Genomic DNA, 22,761 nt, shown 5'->3' on the forward strand with positions numbered 1-22,761 from the left:
TTTTATAGTGCTCCTAGGAGAAAGTGTTGTTTTGTTTGTGGTCATTCTTCTCACCTTGCAAGACATTGCAAGCACTGGTTCAAGCAACAGCTTGATATTCAAAGGCGGCTTAGTCAGTCCCCAAAAGGTGCTTTTAGTAGCCCTGATTCAAGGACTGATCAAGCTGATAGTGAAGCCAGTGAAATGGATGTGAGATCCAAAGTCAATAAAATAAAACCCAAGAGAAAACCTTTTTGGAGAACTAAAAAGGATAAAATCAAAAAGGATCCTAAGACTGAAAAGTCTAAGGATTCACCAAAAACAGTTTTAAAATTTAGAAAACAAAAGTCCAGAATCTTCAAAACCAAGGAACAAGCTTGTGCTTGGATTCCTAAGGACTGTTCTTCAAGCGATGAGTTGCCAAGAAATAAATTGTTTTCAAGAAATAAAATCAAGTTTGGTCGATTTATAGTCGACTTTCCTGAGACAACTAAGTCTCGGGAACCCATGTCTATTTAATCGCTTAGTGCATGTAGGGTCAATCAAGGAGGACTATCAATAGTATCCAGTACTTAGATAGTGGTTGCACCCGACATATGATGGGAGACGAACTCTTGCTGTTTGATGCTAAAGCATTCGATGGCGGATTCGAGTCTTTCATAAGCGACATGGGAGAACTACAAGGAAAGGGAAATGTTTCATACCTTGTGCTTCAACAATGCCGACCTTGTTCAAATGGCTCAACCACAACTTGTCGAGCGTCTCTCAAACTCATTTCGTCCAACTACTTCTTTCAAGTGATGGATCCTGCGTCAGCCACTGGGCTTCGGTTTGAATCTCTTCAACTTTGTTATATGATATGACAATGCATGTTTAGGATAGTCCATCTGACAACAGTTTTGTTGACCTTTTCACTAAAGCCATTGTTCTATTTTGATTAAAACAACCTATCTATCTTTATATATAAAATTGTAAATATTTTTCAAATATGTCTCAGTTTTAGAGGGAGAAAAGGAGTTAACTTTAACACACCAAAAAGATTTTATCTTTGCTTTAAGAAAAACAAAAACTAAGTCACTTGATTTTCCAAAAATATTTTATATTATTATTTTATTTAAGAAAATCTGAAAATGACTTAAGAGTATATTATATTTTACTTTCTTTAAGAAAAACAAAAAATGAGTCACTTGATTTTTCAAAAATATTTTATATTATTTTATTTTAATTAAGAAAATCTGAAAAAGTTTGAAAAGTATAATCTCTTGTTTAGAGTGAGATCATGTTTAGAGGGAGTCGGATAAATATTAAAACTTATAAATATTTTGAGAAATTGATCCGACCTTTGGAAAATGATAAGAAACTGTATAAGGTGATCCTAGCACATGAAAAGAGTAGACCAAAGGCAACAAGATCATTGTTTGATGTGTAGATAGGCTTAACAAATGAGTAAGTATCATAGTGATATAAACTTAAATATCTGCCTATGCTAGTGGTTACACTCTTATGAAGCGGTTGCTGACTCCAAATAAGTCATATCAATGAAGACAGAAATCCTAATAGTCAGTCATACACGAGCTCGTTAGTGATTGGTCAGAAAATGAAAACTTATTTCTTGCTTTAGTTTCGAATGAAAAATATCAAAAATCATTGAAAAAGCAGAAAAACTGCAAAATACTCAAAAAGTATTCAAAATCAACAACAAAAATGTTGATAATTTTATCAAACAAAAATGGGTATATTAGAACCACGTAACGTGGGGCAAACAAGTAAGTCCTAAACACTTTATATGAAGGCATAAGTCAACAAAACTAGTAAGTCCATGGTTCAACCTTTACATATTGTTTGAAAGAAAAGTTTGCAAAAAGTCTATGAAGCTCAAAATGTTTTGATCAATTATTAGGGGGTCGGAGTCAATTCGGGGTGATACTGATGAACACAAACTATGCCCGAGGTATGATGGAGTTTGTAACATGTTGGATTAACAGGGGACCACACAAGTATTGTGCTTAATTAATACCTTAACGTATCACGGTGAAATCAAAATACTTGTTAAGTTTAAAGTGGACCAACATATCTACAATCAACTTTGGGTTCTTGGCATAATAATATCCAAATAGAAGTGTGATCTAGGACGCAATAGACAATGTGATTCCATGTCGTGATCTTTCTCACCCAAAAACAAGTATCCATATAATTTTGTAAATTATTTAATATAATTAATATAATATTAATTTTCTTCTTACCTTAATTTTAAATTTTAGTTCATTTTCCTTAGTTTTTATTTTATTTTAATTTACTTGTTAAAATTAGTTTAACTTGAATACATATATTATAATCTTTTCTTGTAAAAATATTAAAGTCATTAGAAAATTCTGTAAATATTATTGTTATATAATATTAATTTCATCTTTACTTCTATCTTTTTTCATTTTTCTTGTTTTATTTTATGTTTCAACTTTAATATATTAAGTATATATATTTGAAATATTTGATATATGAAAATTCCAAAAAGATTTTAAGTTTTTATGTGTTCGTACATATTTTATTAAACTTTTGTTTTATTCAAAATTATGTGTTTTGTTGTCAAGGTCGTTCATGCAAAGTTCGTTGGAAACCTGGGACTTATATAAATCATTTACAAGTTGAGGGGCATATTTTGAAAAAGAAAATTCTTCTTTGACCCTCAAGAGGGTCTGTGAACGAATCTTATTTGCTCTAAGTTTTGTGCAGCTGTACATGGACGGGTAGATCAAGATCAAGTGTCCTAGGCTGCGGAGACTGAAGTTGCCAAATATGAAGCGCTTAAAAGAAAACGAGAACGTGACAGTTGGCAGTTGAACCCAAAAATGAACTGATCGTGTCTGAAGATCAGTCGAAGGACAAAGCAAAGAAACAAGTCGGCACAAGAAAGGCAACAAAGGAAAATTAAATGTCGAGCCTCCCGCATCTGATGTTTCTAAAATTTGTTGTTTCCGATTCTTCCCAGGAAATAAGATTGAAGTTCAAGTCTTCAAGATCGGAAAATAAAGAATTGTCAAGATCCAATCTCGTTCAAGCTCTTGGATCAAGACAACTACTAGATTTCTAGAAATAAAGACAAAACAAAAAAATTGTTGAAGGTTTCTGGACATACACAATCCTAGAGGGAGATTGTAGGGCCAATATTCTATATTAGTTTTAGGATTGCGTATGTCTTTATATTTGTTTAGAGTCGGTGTATTACGTACCTCAGTACGTTTATTTTGTAAGGACAAAATGTAATTGTTGGAGAAATGGGGACCCTATATAAAGGGTCACTTAACCCATTTCTCCACAACCTTTGTGAATACAACCCTTTTCAATTATTATTCCATCCAAGTATTCTCTCCAAGTAACCAAAAACTTTCTCTAACCCTTAACCCTCCTCTCTTACTTTCGGTCTCCACTAACCCCACCACAAGATCCGAGATCTCGGTCCTTACTAGTTGTTTCCGTCAACTAGTGAAGAGGTTAATCCAAGACAACTAGTTCTTAGTTTGTTGTGTTGTTTGATCCGGTTTTGGGACCTACAGTTAGGGTTTATTATTTTTTATTTTAGTTTTAAGTTTTTTAATGTTTTATAATGAAGTGGAAGTTGGGACCCCACATGTTTTAAAGAAAATATCACGTAAGCTTGCCATCTCATTAAAAAAATGCAACATCAGCAATAAAACTAACGGAGTTAAGATCCGTAAAGTTCGGGAATGACAGAAGAAAATATGTTACAAGTTGAGAGTGATGAGAGACAAATTGTTAGTTGAGAGTGTCCCTACCAACAGATAAAATTTCGGAGTATTTAAAACCAATACCCCCTTTTTTTACATTATAAAACTCCTAGTGGGGCCTACTACCCCTCTTTATCCGACGGCTGTTTCTCTTTTGGTGTCCACACTTGGCAGTCTCCTGCACCACAACATCATCATCTTCTGCCTTCAATACAATATACCACTTGTCTTAATTGTGAGTATCTTTATTTATTAGGCAAAGGCTAGTGGGGCTTGATCCAAGCCCATGAGATTTAATATATTTGTGCCACGTATGCGCTGACGTGACACATGATCAAGCCCCAGAGGGTGTAGTGGTCCAGGTGATCCAAGGCTTGATTGATTTTTTTTTGTTATACACACAAATATATATTAAAATACTTCATTAAAACATAAATAAAAAGGAAAATAAAATAGAAAATAAGAAAAACATATAAATAGCGTTTTTATTTTTTTGTCGTCAATTCCTTCCGAATACGATCTTTTTGTTCCTCCATTATCGCTTGGTCGGATGACGGTAGGTGGCTAAAGTGTTTGGCTAGAAAAGCCAAACTCCCACAAGTAGCCCTCGTTAAACGTCTTCACCACCCCATACCTCCTCAACACCTTTTGTTTCCATTCATCATAAGTGAATTGGTAAACCGAGAGATCATCGGATCCACTCGCCCACATTCAGTTAACATTGCAATTATGTATGTTGGTAAACAATCCTACATATTTATGAGTATCGGTCCACCGAGTCGATATCATATTTTCGGTATGAGCCCTACTGCCCACTTGATTATAAAAACATTTCCGAACCTTGGCCCAAAAAACTCGAGCTCTTTGAAAGTCGGCTACAAAATAAATAACAAAAAATGTAATAAGTGTACACAAAACTTAAAAGATATATTAAACAATAAAATTCGCGAAATAATTTACCCATGTTCCGATCTTGGGATATTTCAATCCAAGCTTTTGCCAACGCAAGTTTCTCTTATTTAGACCACAAAGTAGACTTCCGCTTAGCCGGTGCCGAAGGACCATCCGCTTCTCCGGTTTTCTTCCCCTTTTTGTGGGATCGTTTTGCCGGCTTCTCCGGTGCCGGCTCCAGTTGTGTTTCCGGGACCGAATAATCAGATTGTAACATATCCATGAACGCTTGAAACGCTTCGTCGTCCAAGTAGTTCAATCCCCTGGGAAGTTGAGGGTCGTTGATGTTAATATTACCGTAACCCGATCCCGACATGGTTTAAATTTGAGAAACTTGAGAGATTTTAAAATTATTAGAGAGAAAGGGAGTAAGAATGGTGTGTTATTATTATAAAATGGGGCTGTTATTTATAGTGGGTTTGTAAATAAAAAAAAACTTTTTTTAAAATAAATAGCCAACGGCTAGTTTTGCCCCCGGTCTCGTCCACCCCCCACGTCCGCGCCCCCATCCACGGGAATAGTGTAGTGGTGTGCGCAGCGTCCACGTCGTCCACGCTGGGCAGTCGCGCCCCACTACCCTCGGCTCTAAAATAATGTGGAAAATCCGAGTTGTTATATATATATATATAAAGGATTCAATACAAAAATTGGTTATCGTACATTACGTACGCGAGGTTAACAGAAGGGTGTTTTTGTCTTTTTACATTACTTTTAAAAGTTAATCGTGCTTGTATAATTACAACCCGTTTTGTATATACCATGTTTTATTCTATTTGATCACGTATCCAAAAACTGCTTAACAATTGGCAATTTTTCTTATCGATTAACTTTGACGGCCTTCTTTGATCTTAACGTCATGTATTACGATCATCAAAGTAAGTAATTCTAGGTTTAATTTTAATCAACTTTGATATATTTAGCTGTATACTGTAGGTTTAATCGACTGATAACTTAATTTTTTGCGATTTTTAGGTTATTTTTCTGTTGAATTTATGATCGATATTGTGTTTTATAGTTGTCAAGTAATTGTGATTCAATTATACTTCAAATTATGTGTTTTATTGCCAAATCGTGAATAGGATTGTTGTTTTTTGATTTAGAACGTATAGTTTGGCAAGTATTTATATTTCGATTAGACTTCAAATTATGTGTTTTCATAGCAAATCGTGAATAGGATTCGTTGTTTTTTTGATTTAGAACATACTAGAACATTTTAATTACAAATCTGCTCTGATGTTTTTAATTTGTTAATTTCTCTTTGTTGTTGATTATATTTTAAATTATATATATTTTTAGTAGGTGTTTGTAACCTGTAACTAGATGTTTTTAGGGGCAATTTTTTGATATGTTAACCACCTAACTGTAGATTTGTATTAGGTTAAGTCGAATTTAAACGTGTTATTATTAAATGGATGATTTTTTGTTTGAAACGTATTAACGGAACTGTTAATACGTACTAGTTGAACGTGTTATCATATTTGGTTATTTTTTATGACTTAAATTGTTTATTAATAATAAATTAATAAATACTAAATCTCCACCGCCTGTCTTAAAAAAAAAAACAAATACGCTGTTATATTACCTATCAAAATCAATCAAAATCACATGAACATGTCGACGCCACCAGGTTCGTTTGTTCGTTATATTATCTATCGAACAAATTGATTGTGAGATGAATATGAACTAATTCGTGTTTCGTTAGCTTGTATATTGCGTGCAGTTAGACTAGGTTTCAACTTTTAGTAGGTTTTAGGGGCAACTAGGGTTTGTTTTTACTACTTCTGCCAAATTTTCTAATTATTTTTATTTTTATTTACCAATTAGGAGATCTTCGTGATCAGTTCTGGGAGCTACGCAAACCTGAGTATTTCAATATGCCGAAAGAGGTAGGTTTTGTTATTATATTTTCTTTATTGTTATTATTATTATTATTATATTTTTACATTTTAATTCGGTCGTGACTTTTCGTTTTCTATAGTGTTTCATAGAGCAACCACACGTTACTGAGGAAGTTCACTCTGTTTTTCTCGAAACGTTGAGACGCGTATATATAATGCTGTTTGTTTTGTTTTGTTATTACCTGACGTTACTACACGCTTTGGTGATTTCCTGTCTAGTCCATGGAACAACCAAGGACGCAGCACTGGTTCCACACTTATGAGATTGATTATGATGAAACAAGGGTCAGGTATTTCGTTTTTCATTCACAGTGTCCAGGTTAATATATAGTTAGCATACACATATTATCTTGTGATGGTGTTTATTATTATTATTATTATTATTATTATTATTGTCTATGTATAGGAAGCCGAAGCCGCGTATTCCAAAACTTGTTGGATTTCCAGACACTCTGCGTGCTCGCTATGATCCCAACATGATGCTGCTTCTTCCAAGTATGACCACAAATGAAGAGCTCTATCCCGTGAGTTATTTCTCTCTACTGTACCGATACTCCAATCCGTATTACAATTCATTATGTTAATATTGTTATTGGGTGATAATCAGAAGACTATGGTGATGAAGGAAAACTATGGTGATGCAGCTGCTACTGAACCAATTCTTTCTTCGATTGAAACAAAGGGTATGATCGATCACTTGCCGCCAACTAAACTAATAACTGTATTATTCATACCCACTATGCAGTCGATATCGCCGATATATCACCGATATATCAGTGATATATCGGTTATCGGTCCCTTGCCGATATATAAATCAGAATATCGGTACCGATAATATCAACGATATTGACCGATATTAGACTAATATTTGGTCGATATATCACTGATATTCCCGATATCAGTGTTTTAAGTCTTAATAATCAACTTTTAGCGTTCAATGTTAGTGTTTTAAGTCTTAATCAATTCTTACTTGCAACGATTGTTAGTGTTTTGCAATTTGCAAAAGGTTAGTTTGTTAATGGTAGGAGACTGTACTGAATTATTAGTGTTAAATTGCTATATATATGAATTTTACATGATATCAAAATTACCGATATCCCACCGATATCTTACTGTTATAACCGATATCTCAGATATCGGTCATTGACCGATATCTGATATTTTTCCGCATTAACTGCTTAGCATACCCGAGTACTATGTTTAAGAGTCATCATCCGCCTTGAGATGCTATGTTTTAAAGCACATATAGAAAATATCTCTTTGCGTACAAAGCTTGTTTTTTTCTTTTTTTAAGATAATAACAAATTTAGCAACTTGTGGTTGAAATTCATCTGCCTAATGGTTTAATTTTTTCTTCGGCTTTAACAGAAGCCCCAACCGAGGAAAAGCAGCTTGCCACCGATGACTTGCTTTTGGACCAACTCGAACTAAAACTTGATGAAGAACTTGAAAAGGTGAGCTTTATAACAATGCCATCACATGCTGTATAAATGTTATATATCTTGACTTGCGCGATTCTTTCTCCGTTTAACTTGAACCGTGGGAGCTGATGGTTTGTATATTTATGCCCTCGCCATTTCAGGTGATGGCTGAGGAGGACATGGAAGCACGCAAAGAGGATGACCCCCCAATGAAACACTCTCTAGATTAAGACAGACAAACGCATGCACAAATCCATGTTGGAGTACTATATATCTGTATATGTATGATCAAATTAAACACGTTGACCTCATTTTCTCTTGGCTGGAAACAAATCCACAAGACTTAATTATTAATAGGCAAAAGTTCTTAGAATATTATGGATAAGACAAAGATTATTATTATTATTATTATTATTATTATTATTATTATTATTATTATTATTATTATTATTATATCAATAGGCAACATGTGCAAATATTCTCGCTCGAGTAAGGCATGCATAATAATTAGAACATAAGAACAAATATTGGATAATATATATGATACATGCATATACACTCTTTCTTTGATTATCCAACCCAACCCTTTGGTATTCATAAGGGTTCATAACCCTTTAATTTCAAGTGTAGGACTTGTTTTCACATTGTGCAAGAATAACTTTTATCAGATAATTTAGTGCATTAATAACTTTGATATTCATAAGACCATGCGTAGTCATGCCACATTATGGCGTTGTGGCTCCAAACCGTATACCACCCCCCTCCTTCGGCGTTTTTGACGGAACGTTTCCTACAAAACGTGAGTTCGGCTCGAATTTTTGTGGAAATTGTGTGTGGGAAGGAGAGAGGGGAACATATGTAATTTATTGTATGAGAGTTGTGGCGTTTTGTCCACTACATCACTTTTTGCAAAACTCTTCATTGCTAACGGTGTTGCCACATGGCACAAAATGCCCAAAAATGAGACGTTTTAACTACACATTGTCTAAAGGTTCATATACTTTTTGAACTTTCAGAATTGCTTAAACAATTATTAAGCTTGTCGAATATAAAATATAAGTATACTTCAAGTGTATAATGTTTGTAAATAACTATTTTGTGGTTTCTTTGACCGACGTTATACATTGTAAATCACTGTATTCGATAAAAGATCATGTTAAATAAACTTGAAACACAAAGTTTAGAGGAATAAAGCATACGTTGAAAATCAAATTAATAGTTCGCAAAGTAGAGTAAATTGTAGATTCGTTCTTAAACTAAAGAAATATCAAGAATCATGCTTATGTTTTTTAGAAGTTTGCTTGTTTTCGTCATTTTCACCAACTTTGTTAGTTTTCAAGTTAAATCATATCACGTGTCATTTTTTTTCTAATCGATGTGCTAGCTTTTAACATGCATGATTATATATGTATACGGGTAATTATGAAAAAATGTTGGGTAATTATTAATATAATGCGAAAATTCTCAAAATAGACCTATTTTGGAAAGAGGTTTCAAAAATGTCCCCAAAATTTTAAAATTCCAAAAATGCCCCCTCTAACTCATCTCCGACGATGCGTTAGGAAGTCTATCTTTAGCACATCGTCAAAGATGCGTCAGACTTCCTACCGCATCGTCTGAGATAAGTTAGACATCGGCAAAGATGCGTTAGACTTTTTAACGCATCGTCAACAACATGTTAGCCTCTTGTTTGTTATTTTTAAGGGAAAATTCCCAAAATGGCCCATTTATAGAATGTGTTTCAAAGTTTATCTCCTCTAATTCAAGTTTCCAACTTTGTCCATTTGGTATCTAGTCGCCGACTACACGATAGCGAACACCGACGATGCTTTACTGAAACAAATAGGATAACGACATGTGGCCGGAACAGGTCGTCGACGATGTGTTTATCGGCCCATTTAATCACAGACGATTTGTTCTTGTTAACGACGTCAACGACGGGCTGCCGTACTTGACACCCGTGTTCACATCGCCGGCGACGACCTGCCGGATCTCATGGCCGACGACTTGTTTGGTATAACATAGGATTGACGATGCGCTATGTTGCTATGGTAGGGTAGCAGCGATGCGTTATCCACTAACGCGTCGTGGAACCCCTGCTTTAAACATTAACGTGTCGTCAACCCTACGTAGGGTAGCAGCGATGCGTTACCCACTAACGCATCGTGGAACCCCTGTTTTAAACATTAGCGTAGGGTAGCAACGATGTGTTATCCACTAAAGCAGGTGTTCCACGATGCGTTAGTGGAAAACGCATCGTTGCTACCCTACGTTAGAAACATAACGCATCGTCAACCCTATGTTATACCCAAAAAGTCACCGGCCATGAGATCCGGCAGGTCTTCACCGGCGAGGTGAACACGGGTGTTAGGTATGGCAGCCTGTCGTTAACAAGAATACATCGTCTATGATTAATTGGGCCGAAGAACACATTGTCGACGACCTATTCCGGCCAGATTCCGGCCACGTGTCGTTATCCTATTTGTTTCAGTAACGCATTGTCGGTGGTCGCTATCATGTCATCGACGACGAGATACCAAATGGACAAATTTGGAAACTTGAATTAGAGGAGATAAACTTTGAAACACATTCTATAAATGGGCCATTTTGGGAATTTTCCCTTGAAAATACCAAACAAGAGGCTAACACGTCGTTGACGATGCGTTAAGAAGTCTAACGCATCTTTGCCGATGTGTTAGGAAGTCTAACTCATCTCCGACGATGCGTTAGGAAGTCTAACACATCTTTGGCGATGTGTTAAAGATAGACTTCCTAACGCATCGTCGGAGATGAGTTAGAGGGGGACATTTTTGGAATTCTAAAATTTGGGGAATATTTTTGGAACCTCTTCCCAAAATACTATGATTATAAGAAAAATATGATGATAAAATTTAAATATAATATAACCTTTTAACAACTTCAATAACAGTATTATTGCAAGTCTCTGTTTTACATTCAAAAACATCTTCTTGATCAACCAAAACACCCATAGTATGTTCATCACTATCACACTTTTTTGTAACCTTCTTGTGACAAGTTTTACAAGCAAAATAATACCAGGGCAATTCTTCTTGTATCATCCGAACAGTACCAACAATAACCACAGACTTCACCTATATTTATGTTAACTCTATTATAACATAACATAAATATTAAATATTAAAAAAAGTCAAATAAAGTTTACCTCATTCAGAGTTATCTCAGCTATGTTAACAAATTCGCTCCTTACAACATATTCATCATAGAGGGATAAAAACATTCCAGATAACCTAGATGATTGGGTGGAACATGATGAACCAGCAGAGTTTTGAAGGAGGCTGATAAAAAATGAAAAATTTAGTGAGTAAAATAAAAAATATGCAAAATCATATTATATTGTAATATGAAACTTTAATAATGAATGTATAAAACCAGTTTCGAAATGAAGTAATTTCAACAATGTCAGAATTCACAAATAGCTCTGAAACATTAAAACAGTTGTTTACATAACCGAAACGACCAAAGTACTTCAATGTGCCAAACTGGAGTACAACAACAATAACATCATTTTCTTTTCTGTTTTGCCAGTGCTCTAAAACAAAATCAGCATAAGAATCCCATAAAGAAAGGTAAACTGAATTCATCCTTGCAAAACAGAATTAAAAATAATATTTCAACAAAAGTGGTTACAAACTAAATTTATAATTATAAAATATTAACACTGAATACATACTCAAGATCTTGAAGAATGGCATTCACTTTCTTTGTGTCTTTACCCTTTGATTTCTTGAATTTCTTCAGATCTTTAACATCAACAACAAAACCAATAACATCTAGAAAAATAATTTGTGGATTTAAATATAAAAAGTTAAAGTACAGAGAAAAAAAATAATTGTACAATATAAAATCTGTTTACCTAAAGCTTGATTATCAAGAACAGTTTTTTCAATGATATCCTTAAAATCTGTGAAACAGAATCCATATAATGGACCAGAGAAATCAAAACATGGGAACACATCACTGTCCACAAAAATACCAAGCTTGTTTTGGTTGTTCACATATTTTTACTTTGAGTCCTTCAAACCAATCGTAGGCCTCACAATGAAATAACAATCTAAAAAAGTAAAATTAAAGAAGTGTAAATAAGATTTAATCAAAAAATTATTTAGTGATTTTAAAAAAACTAAAAGCGTAATCTAAAAAAAATAAAAAATCAACATATGATATTAATTGTGCAAAGTAAAAGTAATATTAAGTATAAAAAGAGGATAATATTATAAAGAAGCTTATTCATTAATAATATCTACAATTATTTATTAATTTTAATAATAAATAAAAAAAGTTGGAACACAAAATAGGTTATACTCTTTTGAATAAAAATGAAAAACTACAAAATACAAATAACTTTAATTCACATACAATTTGACAAATATTCCTAAAATTACTTAAAGATACATACTAATTTTATAACATATGTTCAAATATAATACAATTACAATGAAGAAAAAAATATAGTGTAAACAACTATTAAAAAAATTAGTATAAACAATCAAGACAATTATAGTAAATGTTATCAATATTTACTACAAAATTATAATATAAATTCAAAACTAATATAATAACAAATAAGAAATCAACATATGATAACAACTGTGCAAAGTAAAAATAATATTGTTGACTATAAAAATAAAAGAATAGTAAAAATAACCGGATTCATGAAGAAGACTTTCAAATTTGGGAAACCATCTTCTAAGAACATTAGCTTGCATTGTGGTTCCCTATAAGTAAAAAGTATAGGTCAATAAGATATGAAAAATAAAACAACATAATTTAAAATAAAATGTTTAAATTAAATGGATTAAGATATACCTGTTCATCCACAACAATCATTTCAATTGAGTAAAACTGATCTGGATTATTATAAAAAGGCTGCTTCCATAAACGGATTACACGAACTTTGACAGTGTAATCACGACGAGCTAAATCCAAATCCTTCAAATAAGTGATGTTTCTGTAACAAAATAATATGCCAAAAACAAATTTATTAATTATAAGCTGATATAAATAAAGAATGCATTACAACATAAAGTATTAGAATATACCCGTGCTCCATGATCTCACAAGAAAGATACAATACAGAAATTAAAGACAAGGGGGGAGGTGAGCGTGCAAAATTGTGAGCATGTGGGGGAGTATTTATAGAGGAAAAACAACAATCTATTTTAGGCTATATGAAAAATAGAAGGCAAATCTTCTTTCTTGATTTGATAAATTGTTAACTAAATTGGGAAAGATTTTCTCTAAAGAGAACTTTATTAAAACTAAACAAATATAACTTTGTACCAACTTTTACATAAACCAATACATAAAAACGGTTAAAAACAGAATGCATCAAAATATCCATAGAATATTTACAATATTTTGAAAAGACTAAACACTTTAAAAGTGTAAGTTTAGTTAAAAATATAAACTACAGTTTATAATTTTCAAAATATAATTATTACAAATCTGTGATTATAAATTATTGTCCAAACATATAGTTTAAGTATTGAGTATTTTTCTTACATTTTTTTAAAATTTAAATTTAATATTCATTATATATGAAAAGTTTATCAACATATTTGAGTAAGGTCAAGATTAACTTTCTAAAAACAATACATTAAAACGGATAAAAACAGAAAGCATGAAAATATCCAATGAATATTGACAATGTTTTGAAAAGACAATTCAATTGAAAAGTAAAAGTTTATTTCAAAATCTAAAATATGGTTTGTAATTTTTGAATTTTAATTATTGTTAATCCGTGAATGTAAATAAATAACAACAAATATATACTTTTAAACGAAATTGGAAAATGTACATGAGAATTTAATTAGTCAGATTTTTTATTGGAATTTTAAACAGTGTCAATGGGTGATAAATTATCTGTTTATTTCTTATAACATAAAAAAAACAAAATTACAAATCTGTGATTAGAAATTATTGTCCCAAATATATAGTTTTAAAGGAAAATGGAAAATGTATATGAAAACTGAATTAGCGAGGTTGTTGATTGTAATTTTAAACGGTGTCAATGATGATTTATTTCTGTTTTATTTATTATAGCCTTAATTAATTTTTTTTTTTCATTGTTAGTTAATATCTAAAATTAGTTGAAATATATATTGAGTATTTTCTTACATTTTTGAAAATTTAAATATAATATATAATATTATATTTGTGGGCCCTTGGGTGGGCAAAATTAGTTGAAATATATATGCATATAATGTATATATGTGTGGGCCCTTGGGTGGGCAAAAGTGAAGTTGCACTAATTTTGATATTATTTTACTAATTTTGTGAAAATAGCGTTAAAAGCGGTGGAAGGTTAATCAGGCATCATGTGGTGGCGTTGATAGCCGAAAGACAAGGTACATGCACCAATCGGCTGGGGTCCTGATGGTTGAGTGTTATGTGCCTTTAGTCCAAGGCTTGATGCAAAACCACTATCGAGCCGGGGGTCTCACTGGAAGCAGCCTCTCTATTTATATGGAGTAGAGGTAAGGCTGTCTACATCTTACACTCCTCAGACCCTACCATAGCTTTGCTATTGGTGGGATATACTGAGTACGATGATGATGATGATGATGATGAATATTCATTATATATGAAAAGTTTATAAACATGTTTAAGTAAGGTCAAGATTAACTTTCTAACTATTTGCAACTTTTAAATAAAACAATACATTAAAACGGATAAAAACAGAATGCATGAAAATATCCATGAAAATATCCATTGAATATTGACAATGTTTTGAAAAGACCAATCAATTGAAAAGTAAAAGTTTATTTCAAAATCTAAAATATGGTTTGTAATTTTTCAATTTTAATTATTGTTAATCCGTGAATGTAAATAAATAACAACAAATATATACTTTTAAACGAAAATGGAAAATGTACATGAGAATTTAATTAGCCAGATTCTTGATTGGAATTTTAAATAGTGTCAATGGGTGATTGTAAGGCCCCGTTACCGGTAGCCCTACTTTCATGTTGGATTTACTCATAAACGCAGTTCTAAATATCAGAGTTAATTAAAACATTCGCGGAACATTAAAAACTTTCATAAAACATTTCGTAACAATCCAAAACTTGTCTTAAACAAACAACTTGTCTTTCAAAAAACAAAGTAATTAAAACATATCACGTCTTGAGCCTTCTGATGCCAGCCTCTTATTCAATGCCACGTGTCTCCTCAAGCGAGCTGCCTCATCCTACTCACCTGCGTGCATACTAAAAGTCAGCTACGCTGAGTGAGTTCTAGTTAATCATACATTATACAATACACACAAACTTATATTCTTTCATTCATACTTTCATACTTTCATACTTTCTCTTGTACTAACTTGCTTTCATATCTTACGTTATAAAGAGCATTACGCCCTACATTCCTCGAGTATTATTAGGGCTCGGTACCCTCCTTCCTCGAGTATTATTAGGGCTCGGTACCCTCCTTCCTCGAGTATGATTAGGGCTCGGTACCCTCTTTCCTCGAATATTAGTAGGGTTCGGTTCCCTAGTTCTCGAATATTAGTAGGGTTCGATTCCCTATTCGTTACCATACAACCATACATCATACCTCGAGTATTATTAGGGCTCGGTACCCTTTTCGTAACCATACAATCATCCTTTCCTTCTTTTATTAACTTTATCACGTTCATACACATAAGCATACATATCATACTTACCTTATACATAGCGTTACAACCTGACAGTACGTGCAATATCCGAAGATCGTTCATGTACCATCAAGCATTCATTCATACATTTCACATTATTCACATAAGGCATGCACTTAAATCTTAGGATAAGCGTATTAACAAACATATTGAGTATGCACACAGCCCCGAAAACATAACACATAAATGGGGCTAGAAACTCACCTGAATCCTGTTACGCTCTCCGTTAATCGTTATTCCCTTCTTGAGCTGTGCACGGCTAACTGTATAATATTTACATGTATCAATTAACTACCACTACTCATATCATCTTTCTAGTCTTATCTACTACCCACAACGAACGGGGTCCGGGGGCAGCGCCCCTGGCAGCGGGGGTCTAGGGGCGGCAGCCCCTAGCAGGGTCCAAGGGGCAGAGCCCCTGGCTGGGTCGAGCTGCCAGGTCAGCTTGGAAAAAATTTATTTTCATTAACTGTCTTAACGCATTTCCTATTAGGATTTTAAGTTACTATTTTATTCACCTACTCATTCGTTAGCCTGATTCGTTACCTTAAAATGCATGTTAAGCGAACTTAACTTAAGCGAACTTAAGGTTCGGTGAACTTAAGACTCGGGGAACTTAGAGTCCAGCGAACATATGGTTCAGCGAAGTTGATAAGGTAGGCGAAATTGCTTGTAGCGAACTTAACATCAAGCGAAGTTAGGTTTGGCGAAGTTAACCTTAAGCGAACATGTGCCAGGCGAAGTTGGCTGGCGAACTTGCTTGAAGGCGAAGTTGGCTTGCAGGCGAAGTTATTCAGCATTCGCCTCTGTTCATTCGTAATCACCAGAATCACCCCCGTTTCATCGAGAAATTCTTGGATATGACGTTAACAAGTCCCGCGATCATTCCCATGGCCTTGTTCGGGTAAAACTTAGCCCGGAATGACGTAAAGTTTGGACCTTTATGGTAAAAACGTTCAATACTAGTGTTAAGGGTTCATTAATCGAGCCGTTTCCATTTTCGGGTTCATTACACTCGTATTTATCATCAAGTTTACAACTTTATGTTTCGTTTATACCCGATTTACTCTCGTTCTAAGTTTCAATGCTAAACGCTAATAAAACGTAAACTTTAAAGGGTCAAGAACATACCTTTAGTGCTCGTTTGGATCTCGTTTAACTTGTTTATGCACTCTAGATCTCGTGTAATAAAGATCTAATACCAACTAACGTTCGTTTGGCCTCAAGCCCCTCTCGTCTCTCTCGGCCGTGTACACGGTGGTGTGTGGTGTGTGTGTTTTGGAGTGTGTAGAGATTTATGAAAGATGGAAATGATAGTTAGGGTTTTAGGATGGTTTAAGGGGATATTTATATCCCTTAAAGCCCATGGACCTAAGGCCCATTACCCTTAATCCATCTTAATTAATCCAAGTCCATGGTCCTTTCTTTATTAGGCATAAGTTAACTATTAACACACGATAACTAAACGCAACTTTCTTTATTTAATATTAGAATATTTTAGGCTGTTACAGTGATAAATTATCTGTTTTATTTCTTATAATATAAAAAAAATCAACATTTCATTGCTATATAATCTCTATAAGTAGTTGAAATAGTTGAAATCAACATTTCATTGCTATTTATCTTATGTTTTTAATTTCATATAGTGTAAATGTTATGTTTTTCTTTCACCTATAATCTATATAAGTAGTTCAACTAATTTTGACACATTTTAATCTCTAATATTCTTTCACCTACAATCTATTTTAAGTTATAAGAAACATGGCAGAAAAATATTCTTTCTTGGTTAGAGACATTGGTTTCTAAATTGGGAAACATTTTTTAAAACTTTTGAAAAAGAAAGATGTCTTCTAATAGTGTTTTATAGATTGAGTGACATAAAGATCCTATGTTTTTTTAAAGTTGAAATAAAACAATACATAAAAACAGAAAAAAAACATAATGCATTTAAATATCCAACGAATATATCCAATTTTTGAAAAGACAAAATACTTATAAAGTGTAAATATCTGTATTGGGATTTGAAAATGTCTTATCAATATCGTAGTTTAGTTTCTTATAGTGTAAATGTTATGTTTTTCTTTCACCTATATTCTGAATAACTGGTCAAATATCTATTTTGTCACATTTAAATATTCTAATATACTTTCACCTACAATCTATTTTAAGATATAAGAAACATGGCAGAAAAATATTCTTTCTTGGTTAGAGAAATTGGTTTATAAATTTGGAAACATTTTTGGAAAGTTGGGAAAAATATGTCTTCTAATAGTGTTTATAGATTGAGTGAATATAAAGATCCTAAGTTTTTCAAAAGTTAGTCCAACACATTCTCACAATCTTGAAATGGTCAACTTGTCCTCATAGTTGGAAAAATATGGAAATTGTGTATAAGTTGTTCAGATATTTAGGTAAAGTGTCATACATATTTTGTAACTGTTTTTAAAGTTGATATACAACAATAAATAAAAAACGAAACAAACATAATGTAGTAAGGTTTGAAAAAACAAAATTAAAATTCATTGGAAAGACTGAACAACTGACATAAGTATACTTTTTTTGAAAATGAAAGTTTAATTTTTTGTAATATAATTTGGTTTGGAAATGAAAAGTCCAACTTTCAAAAGTAGATCTATCTTTTTAAAAGTTGAATTTTATAAAGATCTCCCTTTTTGAAAGTTGGATTTTTTTAATACATTTTAGTTTGAAATGAAAAGTTGATTAAAAGTAGATCTGCCTTTTTAAAAGTTGAGAGAAAATCATATCTTTTGGTTTGAAATAAAAAGTTGATCAAAAGTAGATCTACCTTTTTTAAAGTTGAAATAAAATAAAACATTAAAAAGATAACAAAAAGATTGTATTGAGCTTTGTAAAGATTTGTAAAGAATATTTACAGTTTTTTGAAAAGAGTGAACACCTTAAAAATGGTTTTGTAAGTCAAATTAAAAGTTTTTATTTTTAAAATATATGATATGTAAATCTTTGATTACAGATTATAATAACAACAAACATAGACATTTTAAACGAAAAGTTTAGAATATATCATAATTTACTTAGTCTGAATGTTGCTTGGAATAACAAATAGTCAAAATGTAGACAATTTTCCGGCTTTTTTCATATAGTGTTTTCTAGTTTGAAATGATAAATTGTAGGTCCCCCCGGGGCGTCGCTGATCGATACGAGATCCGCACGAGGTCTAGGAGTGCGGAATCCTCCTAGACTCGTTTAATGGTGTAGAAGACGAAGAACACGATTACACACATACAAACACACGAACAAACACAAGAACGGGATAAACGAATCTGCAGATCTTTTATATAATAATCATAACTCGTTACATACCAAACACGAAAACAAAGACACGGCCGACCCGAGGTGAGCTCTACCTCGGGCCGTCCCACACGACTCTCCCTCTCGGTTTCTCTCTAGACAAATAAACTGATCACAAAACACTCTGACTTTCTGGATACTTAAACCTAAACAAGACACATATATATATATAGACAAAACAACTTCGCAGGCTTGGGCTTGGGCCAGTAGGCGAAGTTGTTATAACTTCGCCTAAGGCGAAGTTGTTCTAACTTCGCCTATGGCGAAGTTGTTCTAACTTCGTACTTCGTTTCTGCTGAACAGAATTGTATAGCGACGGTCACAAAATGCACCAACAGACTCCCCTTTGACCGTTGCTCTCAATTCTAACAAACACAAAAGATCATTTGTTACAAAACATGCACCAACAGATTCCCTCTTAACAGATGATCTTCTGTTTGCTCTTCAACCAGCCGTGTCTGAAACTGTCTTGTAGCTTCACAAATCTACCAATCACCCAGCGTCTTCCATATCAGATCTCCCCTTCAGTGTAAGCTTCTCCGACTATATAGATTGAGGTCTTTGAAATGCATGCATCTCCGTGCCTAATTGATCATTTCAACCAACTACGTGAGTCCTTCTGACTTCACTAACACGTGAAGTTCTTCTAACTTCACCAACACGTGAAGTTGGGCTCCCTCCACAACTTCACCAACACGTCGGCATACGATAAGGTTTAATCTTCAACTACTCAACATCAAGTGATCAATTTCATCACCAAACCACCTTGACAGAATCTAACACACATGACCATTAGTTAATCCGAAGCATCTTCAATCACCAGGGATAACGATCAAGAACATAAACACTTTAATTCCCGATTAAATCCAACTTGTTCCAGGATTTTCACTTTAATAAATAAGCATCACGTTTCAGGATCCAATTCTCGAACGCCTTGAAAATAACATAAATAATATGCTCTGACCGCAATCCAGTAATGACGAAAACCTTCAGTTCAATTTGACTTTCTTCAGTTGGTTAACCTCGAACAACAACTATTTCATTTGCCCACAAACACCCAAATATATGTCAATATCCAGTTTCAATCAATATCCCATTCACAACCTCAACTCCATATCCAGAGTTGACACGTAAGACCAAGAGATAACAAGTTTCACTCGTTGACGGAACAACGTCTTCGGTCTCACAATAATCGTGTACACCTGGCCATACAGACGAAAACTCCAAACAATTTTTTTTTTTTTTTTTTAACTTCGCCTAAAGTCAACTTCGCCTAAAAGTCAACTTCGCCCCTCCTTAACTTCGCCTGTCCATAACTTCGCCTGTCCATAACTTCGCCTGACTGATAACTTCGCCTAAACCCTAAAATTTAAGCGACAACTTCGCCTGAACCCCATAACTTCGCCTGCGGCGGCTGTTCGGCCAAAAACGCATCAATAACGTGCCAGAAACACCAAAACGCAGATCTCGAACCATAGCATAAGAGCCTAAGGCTCTGATACCACTTGTAAGTTCCCGCGGGGCGTCGCCGATCGATACGAGATCCGCACGAGGTCTAGGAGTGCGGAATCCTCCTAGACTCGTTTAATGGTGTAGAAGACGAAGAACACGATTACACACATACAAACACACGAACAAACACACGAATGGGATAAACACATCTGCAGATCTTTTATATAATAACCGAAACACATTACATACCAAACACGAAAACAAATGACGGCCGACCCGAGGTGAGCTCTACCTCGGGCCGTCCCACACGACTCTCCCTCTCGGTTTCTCTCTAGACAAATAAACTGATCACAAAACACTCTGACTTTCTGGATACTCAAACCTAAACAAGACACATATATATATAGACAAAACAACTTCGCAGGCTTGGGCTTGGGCCAGTAGGCGAAGTTGTTATAACTTCTCCTAAGGCGAAGTTGTTACAACTTCGCCTATGGCGAAGTTGTTATAACTTCGCCTGTGGCGAAGTTGTTCTAACTTCGTACTTCGTTTCTGCTGAACAGAATTGTATAGCGACGGTCACAAAATGCACCAACATAAATTTATAAACCTACTTAGGTAGGGAAAATATTAACTTTCTACTCTAACTTTCTACTGTGATGAATTTTAAAATATGTTAGTCTTATTCAACATCATAGTTTTTTTTTCATATATTCTAAATATTTCAATGTTTTCTTTAACTTATAATCTCTATATGTAGTACAAAAATAATAATAACCTTTTAAACAGTAAATGTTGATCTAAATATTTAGCATTTAAAGAAAAATCATCATAAAAGGATAAAACCAAAAATAATAACCTTTTTAAACAATATTATAAGTTTTTGGAAATTGTAATTTAGAAATATTGCATATATAACAATGATAATATAATTTTTAATTCTTAAATAATAACCTTTTTAAGCAATAAATGTTGATCTAAATATTTAAAATTTCAAGAAAATACATCATAAAAAGGATAAGACCAAAAATAAGAACCTTTTAAAACACTATTAAAATTTATTTTAAATTGGAAATATTGCATATATAAAAAAGTATTCTTTTTTTTATAAACACTATTAAAAATTAAAATCAATTAGTTATTTCCTAAAAATAATTATCATTCAAGAACATTTAGATGAAAAACATCATATACATCATAAGAGGGTAAAACAAAAAAAATAACCTTTATAAATAATAAATGTTGATCTAAATATGTAGCATTTAAAGAAAATTAATCATAAAAAGGATAAAAGCAAAAATAATAACCTTTTTAAACAATATTATAAGTTTTAGGAAATTAGATATTAGGATTAAAAATATTGCATATATAAAAATGATAATATAATTCTTTCTTCTTAAATAATAACCTTTTTAAACAATAAATGTTGATCTAAATATTTAGAATTTCAAGAAAATACATCATAAAAAGGATAAGACCAAAAAATAATAAAAATTTTTAAAAACTATTAAAAGTTTTTGTATTTTGAAAATATTGCATATATAAAAAAGTATTCTAATTTTTATAAACACTATTACAAATTTTAATAAATTTGTTAATTCTTTAAAATTATTATTTTTCAAGAACATTTAGATGAAAAACATCATATACATCATAAGAGGATAAAACAAAAAAATAATAACCTTTTTAAACAATAAATTACGATATAAATTTTTAGCTTTTAAATATTTACATCATAAAAGGAAAAATTATAGTTTTTCAAACGTATTATTTTATTTCATTTAAATTTTTATATTTTTGTTTTTAAAATATGTAATATGTAATTCATTTATTATAAATTAAATATTATCAATTAAAGTAAACAAATACATACTTTTAAAGAGAAATGTAAAATTGAGTATACCTTCACACCATAAATCATATGAGAACGAAATTTATTAATCTGGTTCTTGCTTGAAGAAACATACCGTAATCTGTAAACATATGGAAATCAGATTTTGTTTAAAATATGTAACTAATATAATAAATTAAACTTTCATAACACATACTATGAAGAAGATAACTTACTGTTTAAAGAAATTGAATTAAACAACATGATATTGAAGTCCAACCACTTCACAACCAGCTAAATTGATGTGTACTTGCAAAACATTTAAAACAAATTTGGAAATTAATTTGAATTAATAAATATGTAAAATAAAATTTTAAATTACTAAATTATATATAGAGATTTAAACAGCAAAACAGTACCTGTTCATTGTCATCTTTAATCTTCAATGTTGAGAATACGC

General features: G+C 32.7%; 1 protein-coding gene and 1 long non-coding RNA gene across 3 annotated transcripts; both read left to right on the plus strand.

Annotated features, from left to right (window-relative positions):
- The first annotated feature begins 6,268 nt into the window (after positions 1 to 6,268).
- Positions 6,269 to 7,155, plus strand: LOC143605943 (uncharacterized). Its single transcript, XM_077081883.1, has 5 exons — positions 6,269 to 6,300; positions 6,498 to 6,559; positions 6,652 to 6,717; positions 6,791 to 6,861; positions 6,978 to 7,155. Exons 1-5 carry the CDS (start codon positions 6,279 to 6,281, stop codon positions 7,153 to 7,155), a joined length of 399 nt encoding a protein of 132 aa, XP_076937998.1. The 5' UTR covers positions 6,269 to 6,278.
- A 34-nt stretch (positions 7,156 to 7,189) lies between these two features.
- Positions 7,190 to 8,532, plus strand: LOC143605944 (uncharacterized). Of its 2 annotated transcripts, XR_013148647.1 has the most exons (4): positions 7,190 to 7,254; positions 7,940 to 8,025; positions 8,154 to 8,249; positions 8,483 to 8,532. It is a non-coding gene; the product is annotated as an uncharacterized LOC143605944 (long non-coding RNA). The 2 variants fall into 2 exon arrangements; XR_013148646.1 differs by lacking the exons at positions 7,190 to 7,254; positions 8,483 to 8,532 and having other exon boundaries at positions 7,851 to 8,025; positions 8,154 to 8,226.
- Positions 8,533 to 22,761: the final 14,229 nt, after the last annotated feature.

Source organism: Bidens hawaiensis, unplaced genomic scaffold (genome assembly GCF_021521415.1).
Source record: "Bidens hawaiensis isolate Kalapana, Puna unplaced genomic scaffold, B.hawaiensis_p1.1 tig00072133_1, whole genome shotgun sequence".
NCBI lineage: Eukaryota > Viridiplantae > Streptophyta > Magnoliopsida > Asterales > Asteraceae > Bidens > Bidens hawaiensis.